The sequence below is a fragment of the Cuculus canorus genome, chromosome 3 (assembly GCF_017976375.1).
Source record: "Cuculus canorus isolate bCucCan1 chromosome 3, bCucCan1.pri, whole genome shotgun sequence".
Taxonomy (NCBI): Eukaryota; Metazoa; Chordata; class Aves; order Cuculiformes; family Cuculidae; genus Cuculus; species Cuculus canorus.
Window position 1 is genome coordinate 66,252,474 of NC_071403.1, and position 12,198 is coordinate 66,264,671.

Consider the following 12,198-nt stretch of genomic DNA (forward strand, 5'->3'; position numbering starts at 1 on the left):
TCAACTAAGGGCATCTTCAGGAAAATACTCTGAGAAGTTACGTAGTTACAGGGCAAAGAGGTTGCATAATACTCAACATTATGGATGGTGATGTAAGAGCATAAGAACAGCTCTTAACATCACTCTCCCAAACAAGATTAAATCCAGCATAATTTTCAAATGCACTTAATTACATATGGAGCTTGAAGTAGCAGCTCAGAAATTGTGATGGGGGAAAAACAATAGAACAAACGTCATTTTTTAATGAACTTATTTTCTTTATAAATAGGTCACACTAGGGTATGTTAGTACCTGATATGCCATTGCAAATGTGCAAGTAAGAGAGATGAAATAGTGAGGCAAATAAGCTCCAGTTCTTCCTTATAAAGACAGCCCATTGAGACAGAAATTAGGAAGACACTGTCACGTCTCCACAGACTACAAAAGTATCACTTTGATATCTGGCGCTTAGCTTCACAGGTCTGTACTTGTGACTAGGAAATGTAGATGAACGGTACGATTTTAAACACACGATACAGAGAAATACAAAGACAAAGAGCAGCCTAGCAGCTTTGGATGGCTTGTTAACCCAAGGGAAAAGAAAAAGATGGGGAAAAAAAAAAAGAGATATTCACATATTTGAAGAAGTATCACTGGAAAAGGTATCTAACTAAGCATAACCCTAGGACTGGTTTTAGGCACAGTCCAAACAAGGAGTCATTTAAGGTAACGGACTGAAGAAGGCTGAGCCGCACTCTGGCCTTCAACGGCTACATGCACCATCCCGCTCTGGCAACACTAGCTGTAGGTGAGCCTGAGGTTGGCTCTCCCAGTTCCTTTGCCCTTTTTCTTAAGGCAGAGACTATGAAGACAAGACTACAACGCAGAAATTCAACTCATGATTAAGATTTTTTGAGATGACTCTGCTTCCACTGCTACAGCTGACCGAAACGCACAGCTATCAGGAAGTTCAGATCCATTTGGGACCACCACAGAATCAAAACAGTTATTATCTCATGAGACCTCAGTGGCGTGTATAATAGCAACCGAGGAAAACCTCACTGTTTCTCTTTGTCCAGAATTAAGTAGATGATGAAGCTGACCCGAACAGATTCAGCTCATATTAACATTCTGACTCTAAGCCTCAAAATCACATCACTAAACATCCTATCTCTGACTTGTGAAGACCAATAATAACTGACAACACCTCAGCTTACCTGGGAACTGATCTTACATACAACAGGGTCTGACAAATTCTGCAGTCCTACTGCAGGGGCAGAGGTCTTGGGGGAGGAGTTCCAGTCTGAATTTAACTCAACAGAACTATGGAAAATCGGTCTGCTTCTTGGTAAAAGTAAGGCAGCCTGCACTGAAAAACAATATTCCTTGACTGCCAAACTTAAGCCACAATAAATAATTTCTGCTGTTGTAAAACAACCACAAAAAATACTTCACCCTTGTTTAAAAGAATATTTCTGTACATAGAATTCCCAGGCTCCCTGTCCCAAGCCTCAAGCAGATGATTCTTTGGTCTTGATCAAAGTGAAGGAGTGCAACAGGCTAGACTAAGAGCTTTGAGCTCTAGAATACTGAAGTGGAGCTTTTATCTAACCACTTTAAAAAAAATTGAGTGCATAGAAAGTGTACCAGCCCACCACCTGGAAATATCACAGAATATGGTAATGGATCTGAGAGAATTTCCTGAAGAATATGTGCTACCTTCAGTTTTTGCATGTTGAATAATCTGACACATAAAAAGTTTAAAAATAAAAAGTATTTTCAAGGAAGTGAGCTTAATTTGTTAAAAATCTTGCAAAAACTACAGACATAATCTGGAAAGGCCATCAACTAAGCGCAAAAAGGAATCTGTTGCAGATCAAAACCCAAATGTCCTACTTGAAAGCAAAGTCATAAAGCAGGATTCTAAAGGACTGTTGGTTAAAAGAAAAAAAAAAAATCTCATTATATCGTACAAGCAGCATTGGCTTCAATCCCACAGAGAGAAAACAAACACAATGTCAACATCGCATATACAGGTCCTGAATGAAATAACATACGCAACAACACTGCCAGGTATCTACTGTCCTTAAGCACAAATGAGAGACCCGAAATATAGAGATTCAAATACATTTTCTATGGGCATATTTACTTCTCCACAATTTAACTAAGTTAAAAAAACAAATTAAAATATTTCTGGAGGCCCTGACTCTGAAGCAGAGCACCTGCTCTGACCAAACTGAGGATGATCAAAGTATAAATCTTTAAATCACTGCAACATACTCATACTGGTGAATACTCTGTCAGAAATTCTAAAAGCATCACAGATCTTTGGTGTTCTAACATGTTCTTGGTATATATCCCAGCAACGTGGGAATGTATTTTAAATTCTGCACGTGAACTTTGTAGGACGTCACTATGAATAAGTCACACGTAAGGAAACAAGCTTTCAGATCCAGCAATCGAGCACAGGTAAACAACAGCAGACTTAATTCCAGGACTGTTCCTTATGGCCCATCCTCAGAGATCAACTACTACCATGAGCAGTGGCAGCATTAGAAATCTTAATTACTTCAACAGCCGATAGCTGGCACGACACCAAATGAGATTATTCACTGGTATGAAGAACACGAAACACTGGAGCCATAACAATCTTCCAAGAATTCAGGCTGTCAGACTGAAGGTTTATCTCAACATTTCAGAGTGTCTTGTTATGACAATCCAGCTACAGCTAGGCAGTTTCAAAAACCAAAAGCCACTCAGGTCCTACTGACAAACCAAGCCCAGAAAGCAGTAATTCTTATCGTTATTCAGTAAAAGAATAAAGACATTCAGCCAACATGCTAAACTTGTTGCTTTTGTGAGTAAATCACCTAGAGGAATAACTTCTGAAGACTGTTTGCCCCGTGACTTCAGATGTGCCAACTCAGTGGGCACCAGAGAATCATGGTAACTTAGTGCAATCAAAAAAATGTAACAAAAAGATGCTAGATTCTCCACCAAAGTAGATGGCTGGGGACCTGCAAGCTACTATGTTAAGTAGTGTCACCATATGAGATTCTTCTGGACCTGCATCACCAGAAATGGTCTGATACACGCAGTACTATCTCAGAAAGTCAAAGGTCCTGGATGTGTGACATGAAACGCAATCAATAAGTCACAATCCAGGTAACACTGAAGTAAGGAATAAAACCCACTATGGCACACAAACACATACACACAAAAGACAGCTTACTTATGAAATAAGTCGTATATTACAGAATCTGAAATTATTATGTCTATGCACACACATTTTCACACAGCTCCAGGTAGGTTTTAAGAAAAGAAGGAACTAAATAAGCTCAGCTTCCCAGCAAGCACTTCTGTCTAAGATGTTAACATTAAAGAACTTTATAGATTTCAGTCACACTGCCCTTTTATTTAGAAATTTAAAAGATACATACACTTTTGTTTCATAGTCCTTCCAAGCTTTATCAAAGGGTTTTTTTAAGTCCTGTCAAAAAAAAGAAAAAGATATGGTTAGTTATTTACCTGAAAAAGACTGTGGATCTAACGATGAAGACACACCTTGGCCATTTGCCGAGTCTACTGGAACAAGGGACTCCACTCTTTCTTGAATAGCTCGCCTAAGGACTGTGTTAAAGGAACCTTGCACAAAGGAAAACAGATCTTGTATACAAAATTAATACACTAATTTTTAAAAGCATCTCTAGGATGTTTTTTACTGCCCCATTTTACTCTCAGAAGGTATAACCACGTCATCCCAAGAGCATGCTATGCAATTAATCACATCAGCTATTTGCTCATCATTCCACCTCTGACTCCACTGGAAAGCAGCACCTGTCCTAAGGCTGTGGTATAGTCTCAGCTAAGGATTTGATTCATTTCACTGAAGTTAAAAAAATCAATTTCCTACTGACTTAATGGGAACAGTATTGGCCATACAGCCCGACATAACTAATTCTGCTGAGCATTTAATGACCTGTGTTCCAAATTCCTTTATTTTTTCCCTTTGAAGAAGACAATTTGGATAAAATGATCCTAACAAGCTGTAAAATTATTTCACCAATGTTTAAATATGCAGCAGCTGAAATTCTGCTGGAGTTCAAGAGCCAAATACCGTCAACTGTCAGATGCTGAAAAACTTTGCAACTACAGATTAGGAACTAATTCCTACATGTCAGCTAGTTCTTTTGACAAAGAAATTAATAAAATTAATTAAAGCAGCATTTGACTATTTTCTCAAGTCAGGAACATGGGGCAACACTGTATTGTGCTAAATGTGTTTACTCTGACACAGAAAAAGGGAACAAGAAAAGTGAAATGTGGTAAGCAAGCAACACAAAGATAATAAGCCTATCTTATTAAATAATCTCTTTATCCTGCGGTAATTTAAAGAGACCATTTTTAGCCTATGTAGATTTTTCTTCCGTCAGTATTCTAGAACAATAGCTGCCAGTCGCTTCCTGTTTGCTCAGCAGTAAATGAAGCATAAGCCAAATCAGTTTGTTGGCTATTGGCTTTGGAATTTATAATAAACATATCATCATTTGAGTCCCCAGTTGTTATTATTTCAAATAGGAAACAACCTCAGGGCACAGACAGATTTCAACTTTGTTATGAAAAATCCTAAACTCATGCAGTCTAATGCATCTTTCTGAATAATCCAAGTAGTTCCAGGCAAGTTTAGAATATAAAATAAATATATGAATAATAATCCTTTTAAATAAAGCACTACCCTCTCTCAACTGAATAAATATTTGTAAATTAATAATTCTTAACACCTCTTTCTCTGCTTATCTCCTATACCTCAGGGCTGCTTTTAAACCTTCTCCAATGTTGTTTTGTATACGTAGCCAAGAGCACGCTGTACGTGAAACCACAAACAGAAGCGATGATTCAATTCACACACACACAAAAACTTCTTGTTTATTAAGTGAACACATTACTTCAATATTCCATTCCTTCCATCAAATAAGATTAAAACATTAGCTAAAGGTATTTAGTGTACTAATAATAGTTTTATATATAAATAAGAAGTTAAATATACCCCTTTTACTCCTTTTAGATCTCCCTTCAGCAAACTGTCCAATGGAAAAGTGATTATGTTGTTCATATTCTGAATCTGTAACAAGAAAATTAGACCAAAATATTTAATATATTTTAATGCAGGTGTACACTGTGTTAATTCACACATTTCAGAAAGTTTGACAAGGAAATCTCATATATTATTTTTCTAACCCTGCTCTGTGAAGGTATTTATCAGTACAGACACTAATCAAGGACGGAGGCAACATGAGTTAATTAAACTTACTCTGGAAACACTATAACCCAAGCTAGCAGGAAACCCGCAGAATTATGGCTAATGATAAATATCCAACAGTGACTGCAAAATAAGATCACTAATTTTACATTCCCTGATTTTCCTGTTTAAATTACATGAAAACAATGATAAAATATATACGAGACAGAAAATTTTAAGTTCATCGGTATATTTTAAATTAATCTTGTTTCTTTTCCAGTCCCTTCAGACTCATTCCATAAAATGTACCCACTATTCTCACAATACGTGGCATCTTCCTCTGACATAAGTTATAAAGACAAAGATTGCTGGCCTGTAAGAAAGCCACTATTCAAATATTCTCCATGTATTCTTAAAAAAGTAATACATCTGCCTTATTTATCTTACCCAAACTTTGAAATAAGGATTTTATGAGGTCTTGGATATGCAACTAATTCAAGAGTAAACAAGTAATACAAGAAAAAAAAAATTAAGACAACAGTAAAATAACCATGGTTCTAGTTAAAGTACCTATACAATACTGTTTGATAAGGAAAAAGACTGAAGACAGAGGGTAGGAATAAGACAGTAAGTAGCATACACCAGGAAAAGACAGACTTAGTGTCCAATCCTTTATGATTCAGGGAAAGTGTCCATCATGTCTGGGCACAGAGTTCAAACTGTAACAATTCAAATGGATGGCAGTGAAGAGATTTTAGGACCTTACAATGGGGGGGGAAAAAAAGACAATAATTGCTGCAGCAGTGTGTTGAGGTTGTCTTTGGAGGGATTTCTTTTTTGATGTTATTGTTTACTGCTCTTTTAGAACATTTTTTTTTCAAGAAACACTGAAACACATACATAACAATGGATCTCAAATGTTCAAAGTACAGAAAGAACTTTGCATCATGAAGTAACAAATGCTTCTGTTTCTTCAGGAACAACATCAGTAAGACTGAAGTCCCTTTAGCATAACCCATCCAGACAAGAAAGGCCACTAACAGGAACTTCAGAGAAAAACAGTTACAATTGTGATGCTTCAGCTTCCCCAGAATAGAAAAAAACATAACTTTACTATCCTATGGTTCACCTGATGTTTTGGCCTCACTAGAACAAACTCAGGGGTCCCAACCCCAGTGGTATCAACAGCTGCTATTAAAAGAAACAAACAAATCTCCCAAACACCCACTATTCCCCTTCAAAACTTAAACAGATTACCTCTGCACGAGAAGGCTGAAGAAATATAGGAAATCTAATCTTTACAGCCTTACCACAAATTACGTTTCCCTCCTCCACTCCCCTTTTCCTCCTCCTCAAAAAGCTACAGGACCCAACTATAGTCCTTTAGAAACAACGAGTTGATTCTAATTTCAGCTTTTTGTTCTTGTTTTTAACATAACTCCTATAAAAATTGAATGCTTAGCTGGTAGGCGCTGGAAACAATCGACCTTATTATGTTCTTAGCAATATTACAACATCTGTATGCCAACACAGCCATGTTCAAAGTTAATAAAATTATACGTTGTAGATAGAGAAGATAAGTGAAAAGGTTTAAATCACACAGAACTTGGGTAAAAAAATAAAAACTCATAGAAAAAGACAAATGGAACACACATCCAGAAAGCTGACCCAGGCAGAGAAGCAGAAGAGTTCTAATCTAAGATCTCATCCTTTGAAAAGTTTTCTGCTGTGGTTTTCTACTTTATTAGTACGATGCTGTCAAAAGGCCTAACCTAAAGATCGTTACTTTCACAGCCTCCATTTAATTATTCTTCAAATCCAGACAATTCAGCACAAAGCAGTCATAAAGCATTTCTCAACAGCAGACTCAAGACAACTTTTTCCTTAAGGCAAAAAAGAAGAAATGACACACCCTCAACTATTAACTCAGACACATTCATATAAACATCAATCAGCCTCCAAGACAGTTCTGGGTGTTTCCTAGAAATTCCAGTCACGGCACCTGAAAGTCCAAAGTGACTTTAAGAGAAGAATAGGAGAAAAAAAACAACATGCTTTTTAAAAGTTTGGAGAACACTTGCCTATTCAAATCAATTCCTTCTGTGTGCTATCACCTCCATATTACTACCAACCTACTGCATTCCCTGCGCTTCTATTTCACTTGGAACAAACGTGAACATATATAATGTATGAACTCGTCATTATTAACCTAGTTAGATGAATCACAGACTCACAGAAGAGTTTGGGTTGGAAGGTACCTTAGAGATCACTCAGTTCCAACCCCCTGATATGGGCAGGGACACCTCCCACTAGACCAGGCTGCCCAAGGCCCATCCAACCTGGCCTTGAACACCTCCAAGGTCCAAGCCATCGCTTCCCTGGGCAACCCGTGCCAGGGCCTCACCACTCTCATAGCGAAGAAATTCCTCCTCATACCTAGACTAAATCTGCCCCTCTCCACTTTATACTCATTGCCGCTAGTCCTATCACTCCGAGCGTTTGTAAACAGCCCCTCCCCAGGTTTCTTGTAGCCCCTTCAGGGACTGGAAGATCGCTATAAGGTCTCATCAGAGCCTTCTCTTCTCCAGGCTGAACAAGCCCAACTCTCTCAGCCTGTCCTCGTACGGAAGGTGCTCCAGCCATTAGATCATCTTTGCAGCCTTCTCTGGACCCGTTGCAACAGCTCCATATCCTTCTTATGTTGAGGATTCCAGAACTGGACACAATACTCCAGATGAGGTCTCAAATCATACTTGCTCATATTTATTAATCAGCAGCAGGAAGATCTTACGGGTTTTCCCTATCTTTCTTAAAAAGCTTAGCTATCTAAAAATACCGACTCATTTTTAGCACGTGGAGAAGCACTGAATATGCTGTGGCTCCTACTCTGTGTGTTTACAGGGAGCTAAAAAGTACACAACTGCCTCGGCATTTTGACTATTTTAGATTTTAAAACATTCTTTAAAAAGATATGCACAAAGATGCAGGAAAGCTTCACAGGAATTGAAGTCATCCTGTATCAGGAGCACTGGCAAGTTCCACGTGTTTTCAAAAAAAAAAAAAAGAAAGGAAAAAAAAAAAACAGTTGACCTCGTTTCCACTTCCAAGGCTGCTGCTTTGGCAGGCTCAGTTTTCCTCTGACAGCTTCCAACAAGGTAAGATGACAGAGACAGGGGAATAAATTAAAACTTCCTAACTTGGAGAAGGCTCAGAGGAGGAGAGGAAGAAATGGCAGGAGGGAGAACATAAAAATAAACAAACACACAGCTGCCAGATGCAGTGGTAGAGGCAACATCCAAGCCAAACTTTGCAAAGAGGAAAGAAGATTTTCAAGCAGTTGAAGAGCCCATGGCTAAACAACGAAGCCTATTTTAACGGATCTCTTTCAGAACAGCTTCAGACAATGGTGTCTGCAGCACTTCAAAAGATTTTGTTTTCTAAATGTGAGAAAAAAGTGAAATACTTTTCTTAACATGCAGATAAAGAGTGGAGCCCTTAAAACTAAAATTAAGGCAGCCAAACAGGGCATGATATGAGTCCTATCTCCATTATTAAATTCTAGATGTGGGTTCATGTACTTGTCTGTGGGCTTCTCAACCGCCAATGAACATGGGTGCGTATGAGTGACAGCAGTACCACCTGCTGGAATTGTTTAAGTTATTTTCATTTTTTAATGGCAAGTACTATTGGATTGACTACTTTCCAAAAGCTCTCCCAGTGATGCGAGCTTTAGTAGGACAATGCCAAGCAACCCAGCAGGGAGCAAGTGGAAATCAGAACATCTGCTACAGATGAGACACAGTTTCTTCATCTGCATCAAGACAAAAGACTTCAGAAAATTGTGTTACAAAGCCTCATAGCACAAACTTCACCTTTGCGCCATGCCTCCCTCCTGCAGGCAAAGGACACAATGCTGCCTCCTCCCTGCCTCACCTGTAGTGTGGTGCTGTGCCCCATTGCACTGCATCCCTCCAGGCTGGTGGCTGAGGTGGGACATCACCCACCACCCTTGTGTGCCGTAGGAAACGTGAGTTCAGCGAACAGGAGCTGCTGGCTCAGCTACCTAGAAAACTGCCTTTGCACAAGATATTGGAAGTTGCCACCACATACTACTTAGAAACAGCCCCTGTACCACCACTGCTACACAAACTACAGGCTAGGGACTTTTCCACTAGGAAGTGCAAGCACAAAATGACAGAGAGATGTTTTTTAAAAGGTATTCTTAAAACCGTAAAGCGTAGAACTTTAAAACTTTAAAAGAAAGAGGCTTGAGGTTATTCCAGCCCATCTTCCTGGCAAGTAAAGAATTCCCAATGGTACATTTTTCTAACCCAGGTTAAACACCTAAGTGGTAAGCTTCCAACACTTCATCTGCAACACTTCATCTAATATTTTTCACACCGAGATCCCACTTATATGCAATTTATTAATTTCCTCTTCCACAATCACAGTTATCTGTGAGTCGAACTGTACACTTCCAATTCTTCTAAGCTTTATTCATAAATCAACATATTCAAGCCCCGATCAGTTTTTGTTACGGTCCTCTGTATTTCTTCCAGTTGGATCAATATCTTTTTGGCAAAGAAAGAAAGATAAGATCCCAGTTGGAGCTGAACTCATGCCACTAAGAAGGAATTATCACATCTCAGTTTACATCTTTACACGCGTAAATCAAAGTGGGTTTTGATTTAAAATTTTTTCCTCTCACCATTAAGCCAACCCTTTCTCAAGCGTATGAGTGATAAACAGAAACAACACAACTTAAATCATTAATTGTCACATATAATAGTCTAACCTCAAATATGCACTTAACTAAGGTGAGTCCTTCTAAATAAAATATGCTTGTGAAGGTTCATGCACCAAACATATTTTTAAATCCTTCATCTGACGTATTATCCCAGAGGAAATTCTGGGCATAAGTTTCTTAAGTTCACTACATACTACAGAAAAGGTGTTCCCTTCTATTTCATTATTTGTTACCTTTCACATTTAAGCAAATCACCTTTCTCCTTACATTTAAAAAATAAAGTACAACAGGATCATATGGTCAGAGAAATATTATCATTGTTCTTCCATTTTCCAGGCTCAAAATCCAAGGATTAATAATAGAAAAACTTCTCACATGGAGTCTCTTCCTCTGAGCTACCTTCCACACAGTGGAAATAACCAGATTCCAGTCCTCCCACTTCAGCATGTTTCATTAGCTTTAAATTTAAATAAATAAAAAAGGAAGGATGAGAGTATGCAGAAGAACAGACATAAAATGGAATTTTTTAAATAGCCACTTCATCTTCACAGATCAAGTCCTTTTTCAAGGAGTGCCAACAAAGACGATGGGCGACTGCAGATTTTATTTCTTCTTCTTAGCAATTTAAGAACAGAATTTAAAGGAAAAATTATTTCATGTGCAATCTGTTGCAATCAGCCTTTCCTTGTCTTAACATTTTTCACATCGAGACTCACACCTTTATCACTTGGCACTAGATTTGTTAAGAAGGCAAAGTAATTAACACTATAAACAAGTGCCATACAGATGTAACCTACCCGGGAACTATGGATGTCACTGGACCACCAAGAATTAACACCAAGGTGACCATCAAGAAGCAATACTGTACATGCCCAAAAGGTACTGTGTTACCTCTGAAAATGCCTCTACTCTTTTCTGATATTTCACTTCCAAAAGACATACTGATTACTCCATCTTCTTAAAGACATTTATATACCAGAAGTTGGAGAACAATTTGTAGCTTGACATTTGAGCCATGGCAAGAGAAGAAATAAATGCATAGATCATAAACTGATCCAAATAATGGAAGTAACATGATAGAAAGACTAAAGTGAGTAGTTACAAGGACTTGATACACCATAAATACCAATTTATTTCTTCCTTACAGATGTGTTTTACAAATCACTTCAAATGTGAGAAGCCAAAAGTTCTTCAAAGGTTTTTTTTTAGTTTTATGCACTATTTAAAAGTGCACACATGAAAGAAGCATAGCAAAACACATAAAAACCCAAGACGTGACCTTTAACTTGGATAGTTTACAATTGAATAATTGGATCCTAAGAAAAAAAAAAAAAAACTTCAGCTGTTAATGAAATATTTTAAAACATTGATGCCTTGATAAGGCCATGAAAACATCAAAGTACTTGGGAAAATCTTTAAAAGGGATTAGAGAAAACAAGAACCTAACCCCCTCTTTAAGTAGAACAACTTTAGAATGGCTTTTCTTTACCTTACTAAAGACAAATTTAAGGAAAACCTTTTTGCAGTAGCATTTTAGAGTTACAGCTCTAAATGCCACCCAGGCCAAGAGCTGACAGAACACATCAGCTTCTAGAAACAAAAGCAAAATATATGACAAAGAAAAACTTGACACTAGCCCTACAGCTTTGCCAATGTTAATAGCTTTGGCATCTGCTCCAGTCTGAACATGACTTCTCACTTCCTGGTGTATTCCCCACTCACCCCAGCTAAAATCTTCTGCAAAATTTCAGCACCCTGTGAAACTCCAGGGATGGGTCTATTTAAAAAGAGTACCATTCAAAATGGGTTTTTTTAAAAACACAGGTAGTACAGCCCTGGCTGTGTTTTTGAGTTACAACCAATATATGTTGGGTGCTACAAAGAAACACCAGAAGAGAGCCATGTTTTTTGACCAACAACATGCTTAAAGCATTTAGAGTTGAACACTTCCCCACAACGTGAGAATGCATGGGGCTTGTGTTCCATATATGCCTATGACTATAAAAAAATAAGACCCCAGATTATTTCCAGCTACTGTATAGGGCTTTCTACACTAGCCAATATCTTTGTAATGTCTTAGAACACTAGACCTCCATCAGTGAACTTACAAATAGATATTCAAAGTGATCAGTCACCAACAATTTATTCTAGCAGTATTAACTTCTAATAGGCAAAGTTACAGGAAATTGTACTTTTGTTTTAGAATTCTCTTACAATTTTAGAATTCATGTTT

General features: G+C 37.9%; 1 protein-coding gene across 3 annotated transcripts in view; it reads right to left on the reverse strand.

The window, feature by feature from the left end:
* ASAP2 (ArfGAP with SH3 domain, ankyrin repeat and PH domain 2) overlaps positions 1-12,198 on the reverse strand; it is a 91,583-nt gene that overhangs the window by 51,193 nt on the left and 28,192 nt on the right. For all 3 annotated transcript variants that reach the window (XM_054061462.1, XM_054061461.1, XM_054061463.1), the window contains exons 4-5: positions 5,027-5,101; positions 3,420-3,469 (exon numbers count right to left, since the gene is read on the reverse strand). In XM_054061462.1, coding sequence (XP_053917437.1) covers positions 3,420-3,469; positions 5,027-5,101 — 125 coding nt within the window. The remainder of the gene's footprint in view (positions 1-3,419; positions 3,470-5,026; positions 5,102-12,198) is intronic.